Source organism: Garra rufa, chromosome 24, assembly GCF_049309525.1.
Source record: "Garra rufa chromosome 24, GarRuf1.0, whole genome shotgun sequence".
In the NCBI taxonomy this organism is placed as follows: domain Eukaryota; kingdom Metazoa; phylum Chordata; class Actinopteri; order Cypriniformes; family Cyprinidae; genus Garra; species Garra rufa.
The window spans coordinates 15,583,164-15,610,398 of NC_133384.1; the positions used below are offsets into that span (position 1 = coordinate 15,583,164).

At 33.9% G+C, this 27,235-nt stretch overlaps 1 protein-coding gene across 1 annotated transcript in view; it reads left to right on the plus strand.

Moving 5' to 3' along the window:
• The window catches only part of eya1 (EYA transcriptional coactivator and phosphatase 1), a 40,500-nt gene that overhangs the window by 8,034 nt on the left and 5,231 nt on the right, over positions 1-27,235 (plus strand). Inside the window, exons 4-8 of the mRNA XM_073830551.1 lie at positions 1,343-1,426; positions 11,400-11,489; positions 26,535-26,593; positions 26,687-26,847; positions 27,031-27,145. Coding sequence (XP_073686652.1) covers positions 1,343-1,426; positions 11,400-11,489; positions 26,535-26,593; positions 26,687-26,847; positions 27,031-27,145 — 509 coding nt within the window. The remainder of the gene's footprint in view (positions 1-1,342; positions 1,427-11,399; positions 11,490-26,534; positions 26,594-26,686; positions 26,848-27,030; positions 27,146-27,235) is intronic.

Here is a 27,235-nt window from a genome sequence, read left to right on the forward strand (position 1 = left end):
TGATTTTTAAAATAATAACAAAAATAAAAAAGAGATCATTTCAAATCGCTTTCAAATAATTTACATTTAGTAAATTTTTGTATTTTTGGGGGGAAATGAATAAAAATAAATAAATAAATAAATAAATAAAACTATTTTACAAATTATATATGAAATATTTTTTTATAAAGATTATTGGAGTATGTTTTAGAAGAAAATACAATTTAAAAAAAGATGTTTTATAAAACAGATAACAAATTGATATTGCTCAATGGTTTTCAAATATATTTTGGAAAAAGACAATAAATTTGATGAATTCAGGTGAATTAAAAATATATATATAAATATATATAAAAATATATATAATTATGTTAATATTTTTTTTTAATATATAACATTTATATAAAATATATAGACTTCAGCTTGGTGAAGAATTCAGTTCACACTTTTTTACTTACAACTTTAATAAAGATATCATTTTACAACTTCAATAAAAAATATTCCATATTTTAGAAAGATTATTAGAGTGTGTTTTCAAAAAATAATAAAAAAAAAAAACACAAAAAATATATTTTATATAACAGATATATAAAAAATTGCCATTGCTCAATGGGTTTTAAAAGATGTATTTTGAAAAAAAAAATGAATTTCAGGAATTCAAGTAAATTAAAAAAATATATATAAAACATACATAATTTAGTTTGGTGAAGATAATACTTTTTTACTTCAATAAACTTTAATAAAAAAAATATTATTTTACAAAGATTATTGTAATTTGTAACAGAACATTTCGATGTTATTTGGTTAAAAAAAATGAATTTGATCAATTCATCAATCAATTCAGGTAAAAAAGAAAAAAATATTTTTTTCCCCCCAAACTCAAGGACAATCTAAATTTTCATGACAATTTTTAGAAGTCTGCATTTACAAAAAGTAAACTATTCACGAGAAATTTAAAATGTTACAATTTCAGGTTTTTTGCTTCAAAATTTGACTTTTAATTCAATGTGTTACTTTTTACATTTCCAATGTAGAAGTATATTATTTGAAATGTCCAGTTCATGGTCTTTTCATTAACACCACCTGAATCTCTGGAAGCTTTGAGCCCCATTAGCAAGCTGACATCATAGCATGTTAACAAATCTAGTTAATTAGTTTGTTGCTATCGATTGTGTTAATGCATCGGGCGCAGGAGATGGATTGTCCAGTGGCGGTTCTTCCCGCAGTCGCGGGGTGCTATGGTGACCATCAGGGCTGTATATCTACTGATCCCAAGGCGCATGAATCTATGCACCCTTCTTATTGACAATCAGATCATCTTGCATGCTGAGTGAGCCATTGATTTTGCTCTTTCTTTTCTCAGCGCGTGTTCATTTGGGACTTGGATGAAACAATCATCGTTTTCCATTCCTTGCTCACAGGATCTTACGCCAACAGATTCGGAAGGGTAAGTAATGTGTTTTAAATGCAAATGCAGGCAAATATTATGGCAGAGTTTAGAAAAATACACAGAAAGGCTGCCTGTTTGGGTACACCGTCCAGCTTCGAGGAACTCGGAGTTCAGTGTAATTGTTTCTTTTTTTAATAAGATCGCCGAGGCCTCGCAGGCATTCGGCTCGGCCTGCAGCTGTCAGAGTTATGTGGCTGGAACAGGCATGGATTACAAACCAGTTGCACCGAGAATGTCCATTGACACTTCTTAAGGGTTTTTTGTCCTTCAGAAATGGTTCATTGTTAAGTTTAATTACGCGTTTGCCTGAACTGCCCTTTGAATGAGGTTTATGTATTAGAGTTGATGAAAGTTGAAAAACATTTTCTTTAGTTTTAGAGTCTCTATATGTATTTTTTTTTAAACCATCTGCTTTTTTTTTAATCAAAAATACAATAAACATAATATTGTGAAACATTACTACAATTTAAAATGTAATTTATTCCTGTGATGGCCAAGCAGCCATTACTCATGATTACATGATCCTTCAGAAATCATTTTAATATGCTGATTTGCTGGCCAAAAAAAATTGTATCATTGTCAGCAGTTGTACTGCTTAACTGCTTTTTACGTTTCTTTTATAGAGTTCTTAGATTAGTAGAAGGTTTAAAAGAACAGAATTTATTTCAAATAGAAAACTTTTGTAACATTTTTAATGTCTTACAGTCACTTTTGATCAATTTAATGCATGCTTGCTAAATAAAAGTATTGATTTCTAGCTGTCCCCAATCTTTTAGGTAGTGTGTATAAAATATCAGAAATTTTATTATACAAAATGTATATAAAAATAGATCTATAATTTACTGCTGTCAAACAAATAATCGCGATTAATCACGATTAATCGAGTCCAAAATAAGTTTTTGTTTAGGTAATATGTGTGTGTACTGTGTAATTTATTATGTATATATAAATACACACACATACAGTTTATATTTTGAAAATATTTACATGTATTTCATATAGTAATAATATATCTAAATATATGTAATATATATAAATATATTTAATATACAAACATAACATTTTTCTTAAATATATCCATGCATGTGTATTTTAGATGTGATTAATCACAATTAATCGCATCCAAAATAAGTTTTTGTTTGCGTAATATGTGTGTACTGTGTAATTTATTATGTATATATAAATACAAACACATACAGTATATATTTTGAAAATATTTACATGTTTCATATAATTAATAATATATATATATATATATAAATATATTTAATATATAAACATAACATCTTTCTTAAATATATCCATGCATGTGTATTTATATATACATAATAAATATACACAGTGCACACACATATGCAAACTTTTTTTAGACGCGATTAATCGCGATTAATCACAATTAATCGCTTCTAAAATACATTTTTGTTTGATAATATATATAAATATATTTAACCTATAAACATTACATGTTTCTTAAATATATCCATGCATGTGTGTGTATTTATATATACATAATAAATATGCACAGCACACACACAAATATTATGTAAACCATTTCTTTTATTTTAGACGTGATTAATCATGATTAATCTTGATTAATCACAATTAATTACATCCAAAAAATAAGTTTTTGTTTAAGTAACGTGTGTGTGAACTGTGTAATTCATTATGTATATATAAATACACACCACACACATTCAGCATATATTTGTGAAAATATTTGCATGTATTCCATATAATTAATATATATATATAAATATATTTAATGTATAAACATAACATTTTTCTTAAATATGTCTATGCATGTGTGTGTCTTTATATATATACTTAATAAATATACACAGTACACACACACATATATTATGTATTATGTAAAAATAATAAATATTTTAGACTCGATTAATCATGGTTAATTGTGATTAATCGTTTGACAGCACTAGTATAAATTATATTTTTGTCTGAGAGCAAAAATTTACCTTTATTTATATCTTAATTACTGCCTTTATTTCTAGGATCAATTTATTAAGGCATAACGCCAAATTTAGCTGATTCAAAAGGGTTATGAACATGCAATAAGAACTAGTTTACTTCTGCGGTTGTATTTGTTATTTTATATAAACCATCATAAGCTATATTTAAACTTTCAAAACAAACAATTTGGGAAATACGGCAATCTACGATTCTCAGGCTTCGCCAGTGATCTCATAGCTTTATTTAACTCGCACAACCGCTCGTTCAATTCACCAAATTATAATTTCGCTAAATCTTGAGTTCAACATGCGAGTGTTTTTAAACCCTCTTTGTGTCTGAAGAATGCAGAAAGCTGCTTCCTTGTTTGAGGGAATAAATCACAGACTTGGCATTTTTTGGCTGAGCTTCTTGAAGGTTTTTTTTTTTTCTTCTTTGTGGTGAGTGTAGATGACAGCAGCGCTCGGATGTCAGTGGAACGGGGCCCGGCGGCTGGTTTGTTCTCTTTGTTCCTCAGGCAGGGTGTTTGATGGGGGTGGTGTTTTGTTTTAAGGGTGAGGGAGCCCTGGCCCTCGACCCTGCACTGTTTATTTACTTTATCTCGGCTGAGCATGCTGGGTAAAGAAGCGAAACTCTGAGAGTGCCTCAACCGTGTCCACTCTCTCACACACACACACACTTAAACTGAGCCGTCGGTGCAGCCACGTCTGATTTTAAGGTTCTTTTTCCTAACCAATCTTCATTTGAAAGTGTGTGTGTATCTTTTAAGGGTCAGACAGAACCCAATCTGTTAGTTACTAAAATAGAAAAGTCATGTTTTACACTTATAATTTCTGTCTGCTGGGTTTTGATTGGTCAGAGGAACATGTTTCAAGAATTTAATGGGAGGATTAGAGGGATTAGAAATGAACTAGAGAGATTTATTTCAAAGTTTCTGTTATTACTTTTAAATATACATATTGTAATTGGAGAAGACACAAAATGAGGATTAATTATTTTAGTTTTAAGTACATTAACATTCAAAAGTGGGTCAATAAATTTTTTTGAAAGAAATTAATACTTTTATTCTACAAGGATATGTTAAACTGATAAAAAGTGATGGTAAAGATATTTATAATGTTACATAATGTTTATGTTGTAAATTAATGTTGTTCTTTTGAACTTATTATTTACCAAAGAATCCTGCAAAAACATATTCCACAAAAATAATAAACATTACAACTGTTAAGCACAAGATCAGCATGTTAGAATACAGTATTTCTGAAAAATAAAATTTCTGAATTATGAAAAATAAAATAAAATAAAAAGTATCACAGTTTCAGCATATTAGAATGAAATAATTTAGAAAAAAATGACGATTTCCACAAAACTATTAAGCTGCACAACTGTTTTCAACACTTAAAATAATTGAGCACCAGATTAGCATATTAGAATTAAAGAACTCAGGGAAATAAAATAAAAAGTATCTCAGTTGCAGCATATTAGAATGAAATAATTGAAAAAAAAGACAATTTTCACAGTTGCAGCATATTAGAATGAAATAATTGTAATAACAATTCACCAAAAATATTAAGCTCCACAATTGTTTTAAACACTGAAAATAATTGAGCACCAAATCAGCATTTCATTATAAAATAATTCTGAAAAATAATATAAAAAGTACCCCAGTTTCAGCATATTATAATGCTGCAAAAAAATCATGATTTTCCCAAAAATAATAAGTTGCACAACTGTTTTCAACACTGAAAATAATTGAGCAAAAAATCATCATATTAGAATAAAATAATTCTGAAAAATAAAATAAAATAAAATAAAAAGTACCAGTTTCAGCATATTAGAATGAAATAATTTTTTTTTTAAATCACGGTTTCCACATATTAAGCTGCACAACTGTTTTCAACTCTGAAAATAATTGCGCACCAAATCAGCATATTAGAATTAAAATTCTGAAAATAAAATCAAATTTAAAATAAAATAAAATAAAAAAATAAAATAAAAAGTATCACAGTTTCAGCATATTAGAATAAAATAATTTTTAAAAAAAATCACTATTTTCACAGAAATATCAAGCTGCACAACTGTTTTCTGACTTCTGAAAAATAAAATAAAATAAATAAAAAGCATCGCAGTTTCAGAAATAATTTTTAAAAATCAAGATTAAGCTGCACAACTGTTTTCAACACTGAAAATAATTGAGCACCAAATCAGCATATGAGAATAAAAAAATCTGAAAAATAAATGACAATAAATTAAAAAGTATGGCTTTTTTAGTATATTAGAATGAAATAATAATTTTTTAAAAGTATAACGATTTCCACATAAATATTAATTTGTGCAACTGCTTTTTAATTTTCTGAAAAATAAAATAAAATAAAAAGTATTTTTTAAAATTAGGATTTCCACAAAAATATCAAGCTGCACAACACTGAAAATAATTGAGCACCAAATCAGCATATTATAAAATTTTAATGACATAATGCTAATATCACAATTTCCACAAAAATATCAAGCTGCGCAACTGTTTTCAGCACTGAAAATAATAAGAAATGTTTCTTAAGCGCCAAATCGTTCTTTCTCCTCCTCTCCGCTGTGGAAATCTGATTACACGTTGCCCTTCCACCAGAAATATGCTTATCCCATCTACCCTGCAACATGGCAAACCACATAATGCGCTCTTAAATCATATCAGCACACTCATCTCAAACCCTTACATTAAAAACCAAGGTGCTTCGCGTTTCTCCGATATGAGGCGTAGATGACATAAACAGTAAGAAAACCCATCGAAATGCATTTCTTCCAGCGAGAGCGTTGAGGAAGCGCTCTATAAATAGAGCCGTGTTGGAGAGCTCACTGCTGTGGTTATCAGTTATCCTAATTGGCATCAGGGCAGCTCGCTCCCATAAAGCTGATGGTTCGGGCCAGCTGTGTGGCCGTCAGCTCTGGAGGGAAAGCTTGCGGGGTGTGGGGGGGTTTCAGAGGGGAGGACTTGGCGCCCTTCGGGTGGCGCTGACGTGTGGGGACAGGTGGCAGCGAGAGCAGAAGACCCTCTGGCACTCCGGCCTGCTTGTATTCTTAACTCTCCCGCTGAATGATTGTTTAGATTTAATTGGAGAGGATTCGTCGGGCCAGAGAAGTGCACTTTGCATACCTCTCACCACCAAACCTGCTTTTATTAACTGTCAGATACATACGCAGGTGTTTATATTAAGTCCACTGACTGGCAGGCTCAAAATAGATAGGAGGGGAGAAGCGCTTAACAAAGAAATAACTTCTTTTTGATTAGGCTATATATTTAATAGCTTTCTGTAATTAAAACTAACATGAGAATGACTCAATAGCGTATGTAAACTGTGAAAATATTGATCGCTTTTTTCATTAACCCTCATGTATTCTCAGTCTGAGAGACTCTGTGACTCTTTTAATAGCTCAGAAAACATACTTAACATTGAAGTATCAGGTTGATGACTTCCTGTGCTCATGAGAACTGATTATAAACATAATTTTTACTTGCTAACATGCATCCAACAGCCGCCGTGAAATATATTATTTTAGTTTGGGGAGACCTCAGATATAAACAAAGAGTAATTGCAATGGATTTTCACATGCAGAAAATGCGTAGAAGTGCATTACTGCCAATTATTATTATTTATTTTTTTTGTGCTTTAAATTCTTGTGAGGTCAACAAACCCAAATCTGGATTTCAAACTGTTACTATGATACGTCAAATTTACATTCACACTTAAAAATTTTACTTAATTTTACATTTTCACATACATACAGTAATTGGAGTCCATGGATGTTAATCTCAATACACTGCAGAAAAATGCTTTTCTTACTTAATTTTATTTTTGTCTTGTTTCAAGCCAAAAAACAAGTCAACATGAAGTGAGTTTTTACTTAGGACAAGCAAAATAATCTGCCAACAGAGTAAGCTTGTTTCAAGCAAAAATGCACTTAATTTTGACTTGCTTTTTCTGAAAACAAGACAATAATTTTAACTTATTTAGAAAATCCTTCTTGATTTAAGAATTTTTGATATTTTGGCTGGAAACCAGACAAAAATCTAAGTAAAAAAAAAAAAAAAAAACATTTTTCTAGTAGAACACGTGGGTTAATTATTTTAATTTAATTCAAATTGATATATTAATTCAGAAAAGATGTATTAAATGTGACACTGGACCACAAAACCAGTCTTAAGTAGCATGGGTATATTTGTAGAAATAGCCAAAAATATATTATATAGGTCAAAATTATCGATTTTTATGCCAAAAATCATTAGGATATTAATTAAAGATCTTGTTCCTTGAAGATATTCCGTAAATATATCAAAACATAATTTTTGATTAGTAATATGCATTGCTAATAACTTCATTTTAGACATTTTCTTAATATTTCAATATTTTTTGCACCCTCAGATTCCAGATTTTCAAATAGTTGTATCTCTTCCAAATATTGTCCTATCCTAACAAACCATACTTCAATACTTGAAAGCTTATTTATTCAGCTTTCAGATTATGTAAATCTGAAAAAGTTTACCCTTATGACTGGTTTTGTGGTCCAGGGTCACAAATGTAGCAAAGGTGACAGTAAAGACCTTTGTAATGTTACAAAAGATCTTATTTTAAATTAACACTGTTCTTTTCAACGTTATATTCACCAAAGAATCTTGAAAAAGTTGGTTTTCACAAAAAAATATTAAGCAGAAAATGTTTCAAATGTTTTTCAAGCACCGAAACATATTATAATAATTTCTAAAGAATCATGTGACTGAAAACTGAAGCAATGACTGTTAAAAATTCAGCTTTGCATCACAGGAATAAATAAAAATGTAAAACATATTTAAACAAAAAAAAAAAAACTCATTTTAAATTGTACTAATATTTTATTTTATTTATATTTTTTTAAATAAATAAAAGCAGCCTTGGTGAGCAAAAATAAACTGTTTTACTAGTAGTGTACTGTATATGAAAGAAAAAAAAGACATCAGTGTACCATCATAAATATACTAATTTGTAGATTATACAGAGTGTGAACATCAACTTGAAAACCTCATCACTGTCTTTGCTGGTGTTCTGCTCTTCTTGTGTGGTTCCCCTCCCGCTGTCCGCAGTTAAAACATTTTCATTGTCGAGTGTGACATGTAATCAGTAAAAAGCTCAGGCGTTTCTTCAGGTGGCTTTAAGCTCTAATCCCTGTAGCAGAGCTCTCTGACTCAGCACGGCTGTACAGACACTGGAATAAATCCCCTCCTTTGCTTTCCTCGCTCATTCGCACACTTGCTTTATCCTCTTAATGAACAACCAGAGAGCAGCCGCTGATTAGGAAAATAAGCCTGTGTGGAATGAAGATTACAAAAGATGATTTTCAATTGAATCCTAGTCTAAATATCCATTTAATAAACCCTGTGGCCTTGTTTTAAGCTTGACTACAGTGTTTCTTTGTTTCGAGACTGTGAACTGTCACTTTAAATACACTGACTCCTAAATATTTGTAGTTCAGGTGTACAGTTGAAGTCAGAAGTTTACCTACACCTGGCAGAATCTGCAAAATATTGATTATTTTATCAAAATAAGAAGGATCATACGAAATGGATGTTATTTTTTTGCAGTACTGACCTGAATAAGATTTTTTTTTCCCAGCATTTTTATGTATTTGAACCCTTTCCAACAATGACTGTATGATTTTGAGATCCATCTTTTCACACTGAGGACAACTGAGGGACTCATATGCAGCTATTACAGAAGGTTTCAAACACTTACTGTTGCTCTAGAAGAAAAAGCAAGGCATTAAGAGCCAGGGGGTGAAAACTTTTTGATTTTGTCGATCAGGGTAAATTTAACTCATTTTGTCTTCTGGGAAACATGCAAGTGTAGCTTCTGAAGGGCAGTTCTTAATGAAAACATATGATATTTAGGCAAAATAAGAAAAATGTACACATCTGTATTCTGTTCAAAAGTTTTCACCCTGGGATCTTAATGATTCGCGTTCCCTTCTGGAGCATCAGTGAGCGTTTGAACCTTCTGTAATAGTTGCATGTGAGTCCTTCAGTTGTCCTCAGTGTGAAAAGATGGATCTCAAAATCATACAGTCATTGTTGGAAGGGGTTTAAATACACAGAAATGCTGAGAAAACAGAATTTGTGAGGACCTAAATGATTTTTCTGAAGAACAGCAGTCAGTTTAAATGTTCGGGACAAAAAAAAAATACAGCTGTGGATCATTCAAGTGTATGTAAACTTTTGAACAGGGTAATTTTTATAAATTCAACTGTTTTTTTTTTTTCTTGTGGACTATATGTAAGCGTCTTTTATGTGAAATGTCTTACTCAGGTCAATACTAAATAAAAAATATTTTGTCATTTTGTATGTTCCCTCTTATTTTGGTAAAATAATGAACATTTTGTAGATTCTGCAAGGTGTATGTAAACTTTTGACTTCAGCCAGAAAGATGTACAAAGACAAGTTTGTAATTTTGTAATGAGCTTCTTTAATGAATGTTGACTAGGTATTAAAGAGAAAAACACACTGCAAATGATTCATTAACAATTTAGAGAGCAGTCACTCCCGTCTTCGTGTCAAGCTCAATCCCAACACGAGATCGCCATTACTGCCAGTATTGCATTACGGTGGAAACTCAATACATTGAATACATTTTAAAAAAAGAGTCCATTATATTTTAAGTGAGTAATCCATTTTGATTACTGCCAGTGCCCAGGTTTAAACATCACTCGCTAAAGCAGTTTTGTGTAGGAAAATGTGCATCTTCCTGTTTCTAGAAGTTTCTATTAAATTCCCCAACTTCAGGCTTTTCACAAATAGTTGGAAAATGCTTTACCTGATGTGAGAAGATTGTTTGGGGGAAATGGGGGTGAAATGCATCAGTAGTAATGTGTAGAAAGATGATCTTGGCGCTGAGGTATGTGGACAGTGATATATTTATGATGACACCTTGACCTCGAACTCATTTCAACTCATAACGCATCTAAGATTGGGTTTTACTGCCTACAGAGTGTAAAATGTAGCCGTGACTGTTTTTTTTTTAGACAAAAATGAAACTCTTAATTCTTAAAACTTGTAGAATTGGCTTAGGCAGATGTATGTTTTATAATATATTTTATTCTAGAGTATGTGTTATGTTCTATCTGTCTGTTTGTTTGTTTGTCTGTCTATCTATCTATAATTAAATTACAAATTAGGGGGTCTAAACATGAAACTAAATATGGAAAAATGTACGCGCATATGCCATAAAATAATGTATATAAATTAGTGCCGGGCAACGATTAATCACAATTAATCGCATCCAGAATAAAAATTTTTGTGTACATAATATGTGACCCTGGACCACAAAACCAGACATAAGTGTAAATTTGTCGAAATTGAGATTCTAACGCCATCTGAAAGCTGAGTAAATAAGCTTTCCATTAATATATTGTTTGTTAAAATAGGACAATGTTTGTCTGAGATACAACTATTTGAAAACCTGTAATCTGAGGGTGCAAAAAAATCTAAATATTGAGAAAATCGCCTTAAAGGTTGTCCAAATGAAGTTCTTAGCAATGCATATTACTAATCAAAACTCAAGTTTTTATATATTTATGGTAGCAAATTTACAAAATATCTTCATGGAACATGATCTTTACTTAATATGCTAATGATTTTTAGCATAAAAGGAAAATCGATAATTTTGACCCATACAATGTATTTTTGGCTATAGCTACAAATATACCCTTGCTACTTAAAAGACTGGTTTTGTGGTCCAGGGTCACATATATGTGTGTGTACTGTGTATATTTATTATGTACATATAAATACACACACATGTATATATTTAAGAACACACATGTATTATATACACCAAAACATTTTATGTTAAATGCGATTAATCGCGATTAATCACGATTAATCGTAACCACATGTAAAGATACTAGCATATTAGTATTTATTCTGAACTGAATGGTAGAATGGAAAATGTATTATTGCTTATGTTTTTTTGTTTGTGTTTTTTAGGATCCACCAACGTCGGTGTCGTTGGGACTTAGAATGGAAGAGATGATCTTCAACTTGGCCGACACGCATTTCTTCTTCAACGACTTGGAAGTAAGTCCAGAACTTTTTGTGACTTTGGGGGATTGGCATTTTTTTGCGGTCACTGTAGCTGTCTTCACCCCCTGTGAAGCTTATTGCAAGCCCTCTAATACGGTGATTACTTCTACAGCTTTCTTTCTTAGCAGCCATATTTAAAACCCAGCCCCAAGATGTGGATAAGTCACAACAGAGTGTATACATTACATTACGAGCACAAGAGCAGTCCATTAAAGTTTAAGCCATAGCATCAACAACCATTTAATAGCAGGGTGCCTATTTCTCGCTAACGTCCCTCAGTGGTGAAGTATTACCTCGGAGCCCATGGGACACTATGAATTTTACATGCGCTGTCAGTCTCCCCGGCCTGCGCCCACCAGCGTCCCCCCTCCCTTCCAGCCGTCCGGGCCAATTTGTCAGCTTCTAATATTTCTGTACGTGCTCTGACTGTCTGCATGTCATGCTGTGTGCTCGGTGTCTCTGGCCGCTCCGGCCGCAGACTCTCAGTCACGGTCTGGAACCGGCTGCTTTGCCCACTCTGCCTGATTCATGTCGGATCAGTGTAAAATCTGCCCCCGGGGGCAGTTACTGAGAGGGTATCTAGGTGTCTGTCTGCCCCGCATGGTGAGGGGTGAAAACGAGACCGGTAGGGTCACTTCTGCTCGTGACTGGCAGCGCTCCACATGTTCATAGCAGTGAATTTGACCAGATCTGGTGTTGCTCGAGCTAGCACTTCATTTTGTGATTTAAACAGATCAGCGATGTGGCTTGTTAAAATAGCTGCAGGTCTGAAAATATGGACTGTGAAATAACAAATCCACAAACCCTTAAATGCCGGTTTACCCAAAAATAAAAATCCTGCCCTCATTCGTTCTTTCTTATCCCAAGAATAATTCCTTATTCATTGAAAATCTATTAAAGTAATCAGTTGATTCGGTTCAGACAAAACTGTTCTAAATGATTCATCCACAAAAAGAATAGATCTGGTTCTGTATCATTTTTTAAACTAATTTCTATCAACATGATCTAAACTTTGCTGAAAAATCTGCTGTTTGATTGGTAGTTTAAAGTTTTTTAGCAAGTAAAATACCTCTTTTAGATTTTTAAAAAGAAAATGTAACAATAACTATTATATTGTTAGAAATATTTCAAGATGAACACTTACTGGACTGAAGCAACTTAGGTTTACTTGATTATTCAATGCTATCTCACAACCAATTCTTACATATTTTACGAAGTGGCTAATTTGTACGAATTCGTACGACCTCACTCGTACGATTTTGTCCAATTTGTTTAGACCCCGGTGATTGGGGTTAGGTGTAGGACATTCATACGAATTCATACGAATTGGGTAAAACATGTAAGATATGTAAGATTCTGCTGAATTGAATTAGTCACCTCGTACGATATGCATGAATTGCCATGAGATTGGATCAGATTATCCATTCAATATTTTTTTTTAAATCATGTTAAAATATGAGTATCCACTATGATACAGGAACATTTATTTGTTTTATAAATTGCGTTATTTGTCTGCCACCATTAAAACTATATAACTTTGACCATAAAACTAAGCATTTAATCACCTTACTAAGACATATTATTGGGTATGGATAAAAGGTGGCAACTGATATTTATATGCATTACTGTATATGTAAGTAGTCTGCTAAACTGTTATAAAATTCTACATTTTTACATTATAAGCTATTAGAAGTTCATGCGTTCTTACTTTTTGGCCATATAAATATCTGCAGTTGCACAAAATTGTATTTTTGCTCACTTTGGGCCTCTAAATAAAACTGAGATGTTTTTTTTTTCTTCTTCTTCCTAAAGTATCTCACTATATAATATATGAGATGATTTTTTTTTAAATATACACTACCATTCAAAAGTTTTTGAACAGTACGATTTATAATTTTTTTTACAGATTTCACTTTTGCTCATCAAGCCTGCATTTATTTGATTGAAGTACAGCAAAAACAGTACAATTGTGAAATATTTTTACTATTTAAAACAATATTTTGATTTGCTGCTCAGAAACATTATTATTATGTTTTTAGTTTTCTTTGATGAATAGAAAGTTCAGAAGAACAGCATTTAACTGAAATAGAAATCTAAAAATAGAAATTTGTAACATTAGAAATGTCTTTATCATCAATTTAAAGCATCCTTGCTAAATCAAAGTATTGAGTTCTATCATTTCTTTCTCAAATTAAAAAAAATATATAATGACTCCAAGCTTTTGTATAATATAGTATATAATCTTACGACGGCTTTTTATTTCAGCTAAATGCTGATCTTTGGATCTTTCTAATTCATCAAATAATCCTGTAAACAATTTACTCAACTGTTTTAAATATCGATAATAATAATAAAAAATTTAACAGCAAATCAGCAAATTAATTTCGCTTTGATCACAGGAATAAATGAAATTTTAAAATATATTCAAATAGAAAGCAGTTATTTTAAATAGTAAAAATATTTCACAATAATACTACTTTTGTTGTATTTTGGATCAAATAAATGCAGATTCTTAGAAAAATATGTAAAATCTTAAAAACTTTTGACTGGTAGTGTAATACAAAACATTGTGTTTATTGAACAACCATATTCTTCATTTATATGTCAGGCTTTACAGTTAAACTCACTCAATCGTTCAAATTGAATATAGAAACTGAGTCACATGCACAACTTTTTAAAATCTTCAGTCCAAATCCATTTCAATGACACGAAAAAGAGCAGCTTGAACATTCGTCAAAACATCTCCTTTTGTGTTCCACTGAAGAATTAAAGTCATACGGGTTTGGAATGACACAAGGCTTAATAAACGCTAAAGGAATTTTCATTTGTGACTAAACTATGCTTTTAAGTAGCGGGCTTTACACACCAGATCTAACCGAGCCCACTGAACCCACCCGAGCCCAGACACCGCTGGCGAGCCGCTTTCCCTCATCCCTAGAACCCGACACCACTGACCCATTGATTTTCCTCTGTGTCCTGCTCGTGGCTGACCCCGCGGAGGAGGAAATGTTTTGTTTGATACTTAAGTGTGAGGAGAACTGTTGCGAGCCTGCCAAGTCTCATTAGTCAACGGCCTCGCTCTGCTTTTCCTGCCACGAGAACCAGGGAGAAAGAAAATGTTTGTGCTGCCCGAGACATTGGAGTGACGGGGAGATTCCAATCGCACTCATCTTGATCAAAGTTAATTGGCAGCAATTGGCTGTTAAATATTTCCGTATGTTTGGCTACACTAAATTGTGCCCGCTGCGCTTTGTATAATAGATATGCCCCCCGTCATTTACAAAAAAAAAAAAAAAAGAAAGAAAATATGACAGTTTTGTGACACAGCTTAAATGTGGCTTTTTCACAACATCTGTCCTGTATTTTGATTTCGTTTCATGTGTTTAAACCGCTCGGCTGTCGAGGCATCTTGTAAAATGATTGGATTGTGCAATGCGCAGTTTTTCCTTTCTGCTATATCTCAACAACGGAATTATTACATTTCGCTTTGACACTTTAAAGCTAAGGACGTTTCTCTTAAAACGACAATTGCATGCAATAGCAGAAAACTTCAGCTTTTCTGTACTTTAATCCGTAACAGAATGTTTTCTATGAACTAAAGGGGGTGTGCAGAAGGACAGAGCAAAATTGTGGGAGAATTTCAAGCTGTAAATAATACCACAGCAGATATGTATTTGAGACCTTGAAGAAATGCACATGCTCGGTCTAATTTAGTCAAAGCCATAAAGGGATTTCCCTCTGGCTTTGCACATACAAATGCCTAATGGTGATTGGTGATTGTCAACTGTGTAACTTACACAAATGTGCAAAGGACAGCCGGCACAGTCCAGAAATACACCATCAGCCTTTCAGCATTTGCTGATTTGTGCCAAACACTTACAATGCTCATTTTGAGAATTAAACCAAGACTAAGACTTCTAAATATCACTGTTTATGGTTTAAATCCACATGGATACATTTTCTTGTGGTCACATCCTGTCAGATTAAAATGTCAGGGTGCGTTGGTTGGCGTTACTTTATTCTGTGCAGGTTGTGTTATTTATTCGCCGTTCCGGCTGCTTTCTTGCACCTGTGCATATTGTAGTTTGATATATTCTGATAATTATGAATGTTGATATAAAGAAAAGTAATGAAAAGCCATGTCCTTTTGGTCATAAGGGATCTACTGTACACACACACACTAGTAGTGTGACCTAGCAGATACATAAAGACGCAGAGGTCTTTGGAAAAAGAGACACTCTGCCTTGTTTTTTTGGCTCACTTAATTATTGATATTGTACAATGACAGAATATATTTCATGCTTGTCAGCAATATGATCCTTGTATCGATTGCAGTATATTGATTCAAATTTCTTCATGAGAGAGGAAGATTTTAGCGGTTATTTTCGGGAACCGCAAGTTTGAACTAAAATAGAGTGTGCAGAATGTCCGGTGATGTTTTTTTTTTTATATAATTTAATTGAACGGTTAATTAAAACGTGTGTTGCTGAAAAATATATTTGTGACCATGGACCACGAAACCAGTCGTAAAGGTCTTTTTTTTTTTTAAATTGAGATTTATACATCATCTGAATGCTAAATAAATAAGCCTTCCATTGGACAATATTTGGAGATACAACTGTTATTTGTTATCTGGAATCTGAGGGTGCAAACAAATCTAAATATTGAGAAAATCGCCTTTAAAGATGTGCAAATTTAGTTCTTGGCAATGCATATTACTAATCAAAAATTAAGTTTTGATATATTTACGGTAGGAATTTTAGAAAATATCTTCATGAAACATGATCTTTACTTAATATCCTAATGATTTTTGGCATAAACGAAAAATCGATAATTTTGACCCATACAATTAATTTTTTTGCTTTTGCTACAAATATACCCATACTACTTGGTTTTGTGGTCCAAGGTCACATTTGTATGTTAAAAATATATTTCTCTTAAAAACTGCTGTGACCTTCTTATTTTGTGCATTTATAAATGTAAAGGTAATTATTAAAAAAAAAAAAAACACTATATAGTATATTTTGTCGTGTTTATTTATTTGTAGCATTAAGTACATTACCAAACGTTTAGGGTCAGTAAGATTTTTTTGAAGTAAGAAAGCTTTTAAATAATATTCTAACCAAAGCTGCATTTATTTGATTAAAAACACAGTAACATTCTGAAATATTATTACAACCATAAAATATTTTTTCATATTTTAAAATATAAAAAAAATGAATTTATTCTTGTGAGGACAATCTGAATTTTCAGCATCATAACTCCAGTCTTCAGTGTCACATGACCCTTCAGAAATCATTTTAATATGCTGATTTGCTGCTCAAGAAATAATTCCAATTATTATTAATGTTAAAAACAGTTGTCCTACTTAATATTTTTGTAGCAACCACTATACTTTTTTTCCCAGGATTTAAAAAAAAAAAAAAAAGAAAGTTTAAAAGAACAGCATTTATTTGAAATAGAAAATGTTTTTAACATTATAAATGTGACCCTGTACCAAAAAAACAGTCATAAGGGTCTTTTTTATTGAGATTTATAATAATAATAAATAATGAATAAATAAGCTTTCTGTTCATGTATGGTTTGTTAGAATAGGACAATATTTGGTCGAGATACAACTATTTGAAAATCTAGAATCTGTGGGTGCAAATAAAAAAATCAAAATATTGAGAAAATCACCTTTAAAGTTGTCTAAATGAAGTTTTTAGCAATGCATATTACTAATCAAAAATTATGTTTTGATATATTTACATTAGGAAATTAACCAAATATATTGCTTAATATCCTAATAATTTTTGGCATAAAAGAAAAATTGATCATTTTGACCCATACAATGTATTTTTGGCTACTGCTACAAATATACCTGTGCTACTTAAGACTGGTTTTGTGGTCCAGGGTCACCAATAAAGCACAAGAAATAGAGTCTTTACAGGACAAATCACACATTTAATATGAATATAAAAAACTTAGTAAGGTTAGCATGGTTCCCTTTGGTTATACCATAACTCTTATATGCAATTACCCCAGTTTGTGTGATATCCTGCGTTCAGTACCTGAGTGTGAGGACATGTTGGGGATGAAAGCATTCTTGTGTGTTGGGTGAGAGGTGGAGTGCGGGTTGGTGTGTGGGAATGTGCGTCTCTGGAGGCCCGGCCGTGCTCCCTCTCAGCGGGGAAGGGCCACGGCTCGCCGGGAGAGAAAACAACACAGAGCCGTCTGCGGGACAGAGTTCTCCTCCCTGGCTCAGCCGAGGTGGGAACGGTTTCAATTATCCCCGGCCGTACCTCCGCCGATGCATACCTGAGGCCAACCCTGTGACACTGCAAACGGGACGTTTTTAGCACCTCCAGGATGGAGGGGCTTCGCTTATCGGTTTACAAGTGGGTTTGAGTAGAGGTGTGACTTTTTTTCTTCTTCTAAATGTTTAAAAACAGCGTTTTCAGTGTGTCGCTGTCAGTGCAATTCACCTATCTTAGTTTTCAGTTTTCTTCTTGGTTGTTTAGGTAGATAGTAGTATTTCTGGCCAATACCACAAGCAAATGTTCAATCAAAATTCCTTGAGCTCCTTGGACCAAACCAAAATAGAGGAGTGACTCTTTTGAAAGTGAAATAAGTCATTATCATAACTTTCCCTGCGCGTGTTGTGTGTTCGGGAAGGCGATTGACTCTGCGGATTTAATGTGTTTTTACGTCTAGACGCAGGTAGTGTCTTTTGGCTGTCAGGGTTTCAGAGGTCCCCAGGCAGGAGCCCTGATGTGTTTTGGAATGACTAAAAAGAGAACGGAGAGCTTTTAAAGTTGGCCTGTCTATCTTCTCTCAGCATCGGCCCCTCTCTTACCCAGCAGCCCACAGTAATGGGGCCTAAAAGCAATAAGGGCTGTGCGTCTGTGGAAAATGTAGTGTTACAAACAACGTGGTGGTGACAAATGGTTTTGAAGTCATCCTTATGCATAAATACTGAGGGCTTTTATGTGTTTGTTTTGCTTGAAACAACATTGTGTTTTATATTAAGATCCTCAATTTAGACAAAATGTATCATTTGATATGATTTGAAACTGTTAATAAGAGCAGGCTTTTCTTTTCTTCCTATTTGGACGGACTTTTGTTTTAACTGGCGTCACACCTATAAAAAATGCAGTGGAACATTTGGCTCTTTGACGTGGGTGTTGATGTACCAGACCATGTTTGACCAAATTCAAACCATATTTTCCATTATCTTTTCTCCATCATATTCACTTTACTTGAAGATCTGGGGCCGGATTCACAAAATATACTTCTTCTTAAAGGAAAAGTTCACTTCCAGAACAAACATTTACAGATACTCACCCCCTTGTCATCCAAGATGTTCAAGTCTTTCTTTCTTCGGTTATAAAGAAATAGCTTTTTGAGGAAAGCATTTCAGGATTTCTCTCCATATAGTGGACTTCTATGGTGCCCGTGAGTTTAATTGCAGCTTCAAAGGGCTTTAAACAACCCCAGCCGTTATTTTCTAAAAAATGATTGTCAATTTATATACTTTTTAACTCAGACGCTTATCTTGTCTAGCTCTGCGTGAACTCTGTTTGTTACGATTTATGATAGTTAGGGTATGTCGAAAAACTCCCAATCCCAACTTTAAAATCCTCCTACATCGCTGTCTTATGTTTTTTTTTTTTTTTTTTTTTGGTAAGGGTGTTTGATCCTCTTTGTGCATTCACTTTGTAAACACTGGGTTGGTTCTTCTGCAGCGATATGGGATGATTTTGAAGTTGGAGGAGAAAATTAGATAGGAGTTTTTCGACATACCCTAGCTGTCTTGAACAGGAATACACAGAGTACACGCAGAGCTAGACAAGATGAGCATTCGAGGTTAAAAATTATATAAATTGTCAATTTCTTCAGAAAATAACTGATCGTTTGACTAGATAAGACCCTTCTTCCTTGGCTGGGGTCATTTAGAGCCCTTTAAAACTGTATTTAAACTGCATTTTGAAAGTTCAAACTCAGGGGCACCATAGAAGTCCACTATATGGAGAGAAATCCTGAAATGTTTTCCTCAAAAAACATAATTTCTTTACGACTGAACTGCTTTTTCTCAACCTGGTCTAATTAAGAAAATGTACCTGACCCAAGACGCGAAATTCGTACCAATAGGTACATATCACTGCAGTTTCCAACAGAAATGTACACTGAGTGGCGCTAAAACAGTGTTTGTTTTTTTTCACCAGAACAAATATGGTACATATGGTACATTTTATGTAACATCGGTTTTGTACATGTCGCCGCAGTTCTGACTTACTCTAATGCTCCTTGACATTTTTAAAATAACGTACCATCTGCACTACACCTAAACTTATGCGATAGTATGAACAAAAGCGAATGTGACGTAAAAACGCAATCGCAAACATGCATTTAGCTTGTTTTTCGATCTCTGATCTTGCAGCTCTTTAATCGTGAGTCATGTTTTTGACGGGATTCGCACCCAAGGATTCTGCATCCTAAGTCCAATTCCGTATCGACTGAGCTACAAGCTTGTTATGTCTAGAAAGCGAAACATATAGAGCTGTAATCATAACTGGGTACAAAAACGTTTACAAGTGCTCTCTGTTTTACCGCCTCTAGTGTTTATTTTTGTTGGAAACTGTACTTATTGGTACGTATTTCACGTCTTGCGAAAAAGTTCGGACAGGTACGTTTTCGTCATGAGATCAGACTTTTCTTATTTTTAGGAATATTTTGTATCGTAAGTATCGTATTTTACCGTATCGTATGATTTGAAATTTCTTTCTTAAGAAGATTTTCCTAAATCCGGCCCCTTCTCTTTTCCATCTTCGTATGACAGAGTGCGAAAAGCCTCGGTTTTAGGAAGGTGGCGCTTCCAGAGAGCTTTGTTTTACTCGGCTGTTTGAATTCCATGACTGTTCAAGCACAAACTGTGGATTGGAATGAAGTGGGTCTGAAGAACTCTCTTTGTTCTCCATATCCTGTGTCCGACCCACAGGTAAGCCGCACCCTCCCTCTTTCCCCTCTACCTCTCTTACCTTTTGCGTGGGCCAACTGTGGTGGGAAAGTGAAGGGGGGGCAAACACTGGGGTCATGAACCCCCCTCACAGACGGGGGGATGACAGACCCTGCCAATGGAGTGGCAGCATTGAGAACCTGCGAACCATGGATTGGGCTTTTTCACATGGACTTAGCTTGTAGGCTTGGAGGAATGTTGTGATGATGGCTGTAATCACTCACACTGTGCCTTTGTTACCTGGGACGCTCACCTGTGTGGGGAGCCGCTTCCTTCTCTAGACTGAGCTTTAGCAGAGTTTAGGGTCCGGCCCAAAGGCACGGCCAGGGATGAAAGCTCCTGAGCTGAGAGAGAGAGAAAGGAGAAAAAAAAGAGAGAGAAACCAAGGTAGCGGGAGAGTAATGCAATACGGATGTTTCCAGCTCAGGACGAGAGGGAAAGTGAGGTTTGTAGTTTTAAATAATCATTTTCTTTTTTGACATTCTGCAGCAGTCGCTTCTGTGCAGTCAGCAGCAAAGCCCTTCCTCTGGCCAACAGGAAGAATCAGCCAGTCCGGCCTGATTGCTTAATGACAGATGCCAGCCGAACAAAGGAGGCTCTGATAGCTCGCATAAATGAAAAGGTTTTTCTAGGCCTGGATAGTCAGAGGAGGAACTGAAAGGAAAATGAGAGCAACTGAATGGAAATAGAGAAGAGCTGATTTCAAGGTGTTTATTTTGTAGTTTGTTAGGCTTCGCTTGCAGTTTCCCAGAGTTTTTCCCACACGTTTTTACACATTTATTTCTCTTGCCGGGACCTTCGGATAGTTTAATGAATGAGGAGGGATCAAAAAATTAATGAATGGAACACAGACAAAGTGTTTGTGTAAGACGTAATTATGTACGGTTTGCAGAGGAGGATCTTTACACAGCCTACAGTAGGAACATCTGGTGTTAGTTAGCAGCGATTGTAGGTTTGTAAGAACCACTGCTTGGTGAACAAGGAGATGTACAAAAAAAAAGAAAGACCTATTTACACTGGACTGGATCAAACTCAACCTTATTAACATAATTTTTTCCTGTTTGTGTGTGTGTATATATATATACATAAATGTGTATATATATATATATTATTGGTGCTACCATACCATACCATGTTTGTGCAAAATGCAAATTATTAAAATTAATAAGAATATGACTGTTGCATAATCTTTTTTCTAATGGGAAAACGGCTTCACTGCTTATATTTAAAAAAACAGAATCATTAAACTCTAAAATTAAAAGAATTAGATATGAGATTGTTGCATATTATTTATTAACAACTGCGTCACAACCATTTATTTATTTGATTTAAATAATTATTTATTATTTTATCTTTTTACTTTATCTTTTAACCTTTTTTTTCTTTTCTTAATCTTAAACTGCTTCACTGCTTATTAATTTGAAAAAAAAATTACAATGAAAAAATCTAAAATCATTAAAAGAATAGAGATATGAGATTGTTGCATATTATTTTATTTAATTATTATTTTTTGAGGGAAAATATTTTAACAACCATTTATCCATTTATTTATTTTTTTATAATTATTTCATTATTTTTTATTTTATCAGTTTTACTTTATCTTTTAATCTTTTATTTATTAAAGGGAAAACTGCTTCACTGCTTATTAATATAAAAAAAAATACAATTAACAAATCTAAAATCATTAAAAGAATGAGATATGCGATTGTTGCATATTATTTTATTATTATTTTTAGGGGGAAAATATGTTTAACCAACTGCATCACAACCGTTTATTTATTTTATTATTTATTATAAATATTTCATTGTTTTTATTTTAACTTTTACTTTACCTTTTAATCTTTATTGTTTATGGGGAAACTGTTTCACTGCTTATTCATATCTGAAAAAATATACAATTAAAAAAATCTAAAATCAAAGATTTTTGCTTATTATTTTATTATTACTTTTAGGGGAAAAAAATAACAACTGCATCAAAACGAATTTATATATAAATGCTGCTCTTTTTATCTTTCTATTTATCATAGAATCCTGAAAAAATATTAATATTAAAATAATAATAATAATAAATGTTTTTTGAAAAGCAAATCAGCATATTAGAATGATTTCTGATAGATTATGTGACACTAAAGTCACATAAGACTGAAAATTTAGCTCTGATCACAGGAATAAATTACATTTTAAAATATATTCAAACAGAAAGTAGTTATTTTAAATAGTGAAAAATATTTCACAATATTACTGCTTTTGCTGTATATTGGATCAAATAAATGCAGGCTTGGTGAACATAATTCTTTAAGAAAACATTAAAAAAAATCTTACTTTTGACTGGTAGAGTATGTATTTACATTAAATGTAAAAACCTTTCTTGAAAATTCTATAAAAGTTGAATTTCAATTGAATTTTTACCACCAGCTCAGTGCTATACTTCATACGATATTTGCAGTATCTCATCCTTTCAACATAACACCTTCTTGAAGATACCTTCAGCCACCCTCGAAGATCAACCACATGCTGTACTTAACCACTTAAAGCTGGCCCATCCTCGGTCATTAGGCTTAACGGTGTTTACGAGTGCTTAAGAAGCCATCCTAATGAGTCTCATGAGTTACTGTAAGACATTAGGACCAGGCGGCTCCATTAGGGTCCGGGTGCAGCTACCAGAGTGGCAGTCAAGTGGTTTATGTGGGCTCCAGCTGTGTGCAGTAATTGCTAGAGGTTGTGCATTCTTTCTCTGCCCTCACTTTCATCCCGGAGGTCTGGAAGCCCACAACACGACTGTTAATTGTGTGTCGTAATAACCAGCGAATTAAAAGGCAATGTAAACATGCAGCGATTCCGTCAATGGGAGATGGGAAACGTGTTAGGAGACTTAGACAGCTGCACGCACTGGGAAGGGGGCGGGATTTCTGGAATGTGTTTTTGCTTGATAATATTTCAGTGTATTTTATTTATCTGAAATGCCGCATTTGTCATCATAACCGTTAATGCTCAGGATTAAACGTTGTAAGGGAGGCCCCAGTTTTCTGTAATGATTTTGGCCTGTCCAAAGGTCCTCTTCGAAAAACAAATTGGTACTTCAGAAGTATTACAGATCCATTGCTGACTATCTAGAAACAGATTACACAAATAGCTTGAGGTGTTCCTGAGCGGCGGCTGCAATTGGCAGTCCATCTTTTGGCCCCGCAACACTTCGAGTTCTCCATGTGAGGTCACCCCGGCTCCCCCCTCACAAACGTCCCGGCCTCCAGCCCCCCTCCCCCTTATCTGAGCCTGTGGAGCCCTGGAGAGGAGGAGCAGGGCACCGGGTCAAAGTCTTTTCCTCTTTGGATCTCGAGGCTTGCTGGGAGAGGCTTGGCGAGAGAATGGCTGCATTAGAGCAGGGGTTGGGGGTCAAGATTTTAATTCTGTTAAAGAACAGCTGGTTTGAGTTTCTCTTCACGTCGCTCTCCCCTCCCTCTCCCCACAAATCCAGAGAGATGAAAAATTTGTTCAGAGGGGAACCAGTAAAATAAAAAAGGTTTACGGTCTAAAGCGCTTACCCCTACCCTGCCGTAGCATTAGACAGGAATGCAATAACGTCAGCATTTGGCCAGGTTCAGATTGAGTTAAAACAAGGAAGTCCTTTTTGTATTTTTGTGTCTTAGCAGCCTGTTGAAACTTAATTAAAAGGCTTAAAGTTCTGGAAAGGAAATTCGAAAGAATGGCGAAAAGGAAATACCCCCTTCTAAAATCCAACTACCAAGTAAATTGTTAGATTAAACTTGAAATATGAATGGAGGTTTAACAGAAGAACTGCCAATGTCAACATTTATAAATGTATTATATATGTGACTCTGGACCAAAAAAACTGTCTTAAGTCGCTGGGGTATATTTGTAGCAATAGCCAAAAATACATTGTATGGGTCAAAATTATTGATTTTTCTTTTATGCCAAAAATCATTAGGAATTTAAGTAAAGTTCATGTTCCATGAAGACTTTTTGTAAAATTCCTACTGTAAATATATCAAAATGTAATTTTTGATTAGTAATATGCATTGTTAAGAACCTAGTTTGGAGAAGTTTAAAGGTGATTTTCTCAGTATTTTGATTTTTTTGCACCCTCAGATTCCAGATTTTCAAATAGATGTATCTCGGCCAAATATTGTCCTATCCTAACAAACCATATATCAACAGGAAGCTTATTTATTGAGCTTTCATGTGATGTATACATCTCAGTTTTGTAAAATTTAACCTTATGACTGGTTTTGTGGTTATATATATAATTTTTTCACTTTTATACATGTGCATGTTTTGAATACTTATAATTAGAAATTAAACCCATTACATACAAAATACGGAGAGGTTTAATTCATCATAATTATAATTAACATGATTTTATTTAATCTATAATAGATTATTTATGCTTTTATATAGTGATGTTTAATTCATAATTATAAAAAAATTTATATATTTTCTATTTTTTACAAAATTTACATATATACTTCACCATATATAGTGTTTTTATTTTCTTGTTTATATTTAATATATATTTTATTAGAATTTTTGGTGGAACACATTTTAAGTAGATGTTTTTATTTATTTATTTATTTATTTGCAGATGATTTTTGGAACACATAAGCTGCCAACTATTTTTATATATGTATAGTGTTTTAATTTTCTAATAAATAAGAGATAACACATTTTAAGTGTATATATATATATATATATAATTTATATTTTATTTATTTTTTCTTGTTTTTTTCAATCTTAGGTAGCATGGGTATATTTGTAACAATAGCCAAAAATACATTATATGGGTCAAATATATAAATTTTTCTTTTATGCCAAAAATCATTATGATATTAAGTAAAGATCATCTTCTATGAAGATATTTTGTACATTTTCTACCATAAATATATCAAAACTTATTTTTTTATTAGTAATATGCATTGCTAAGAACTTCATTTGGACAACTTTAAAGGCGATTTTCTCAATATTTAGATTTTTTTTTTTTGCACCCTCAGATTCCAGATTTTCAAATAGTTGTATCCCGGCTAAATATTGTCCTATCCTAACAAACCATTCATTAATGGAAAGCTTTCAGATCATGTATAAATCTCAGTTTCAAAAAAATCGGCCCTTGGTCCTGGGTCACATGTTTTATTTGAATTTTGGGAGAAACGCATTTTAAGTATATATTTTAAAAAGATTTTATTTTATGTTTTATTTATTTCTTTTCCTCCAGATGATTTTTGGAACACACAAGCCGCTACCTCTGTCTTTCCATGTGAATTTTGTTTGATTTGAATGCTCATGCCCTGCTCACTAACATCTCAAGCTCTTGCGAGGGGAGGGGGAAGAGGACGACTATAAATGGAAAACTAATAACAGATTTTCAGTCTGCTTTCTCCAAAAAGCTGGCCTCAGGCTGTGTTGGTGTGTGGCTCGGCAGCAATCAGAGGTCATAATTTCATTGGCGGTTAGCATCAGGTTCAATTTTTCTAGTACGTTACATTTACCAGAAAGTCTGGTTTGTGTTACTGTGTACACTGGCTGAATCAGCTCTGAGCTGTAGAATCATTCAGCCTCTCCAAGAAGTGGAGACCCTGAAGGGGGCACAGACGCTCTCATTATCCCACAGCTATCTCTTTGTTCAGGCACTGGACTCTGGAATAGAAGACCTAACACATAGAGCCTATTTCTACATTTTACGGAGCCTACCGATCTTGTCCCAATTGATTTTACGTGCTATTTACATACCGGGAGATGTATATATCAAGAGATCCCCCTAGTGGTTGTGGCCAAATGGGTCAGATCCCCCAGTCCCCTGATGATGGTGTTTATTTTTATTAAGATTTAGCAGGTGGGGGGTTAGAGGCTGGAAGTGGTTGAGGGTTGATTTGAGCTTAGCCTTCAATTGGGAATTCCTGAGTTGTTGACATTATTCACTTCATGGATTCGGGCTGCCAAATCGTAACCAGTTTTGCACATGAAAACCATTAATCAAATTGGTATATTTTAATTCTAACCAGCTCACCTTTGCTTTTGCTTGTTTCCAGGAATGCGATCAGGTCCATATCGACGACGTGTCGTCGGACGACAACGGCCAGGATCTAAGGTAAACTTAGCACCATGCTAGCCCTTGCACAGTTCACTCTGACTAAATCCGAGCTCAAAAGTCACTCTCTCTTTTTCCCTTCTCTCTCTTCAGTACATATAATTTTAGCACAGACGGATTCCACGCTGCTGCCACTAGTGCCAACCTGTGTCTGGCCACCGGCGTACGAGGAGGTGTGGACTGGATGAGAAAGCTCGCCTTCCGCTACAGACGAGTAAAAGAAATTTACACCACCTATAAAAATAACGTCGGAGGTAATCCCCCAATAAACTGCTTTGCTAAAATTGCTGGGGAAGAGGGGTGGTGTGTCAACAAAAGCACTCATAAGTTTCTCAAATAATCCCTTATGCAGAAACCACTTGGTCTGGGTAAATTTCGAAAGTTCTCAAAGTATTCGAAGGACGGTCCAACTCAAACAATGTTTCTGTTCATTTCAGGTCTGCTTGGCCCGGCCAAAAGGGAAGCCTGGTTGCAATTGCGAGCAGAAATTGAAGCCCTGACTGACTCCTGGTTAACACTGGCACTGAAAGCACTAACATTAATCCACTCAAGGTAGGCCTTAGCACGAGCGAATTATATAGAGCCCATCTCTGATACACATAAATCAGCGAGAGCCATGAATAACGGTGTGCTTTATGCCCT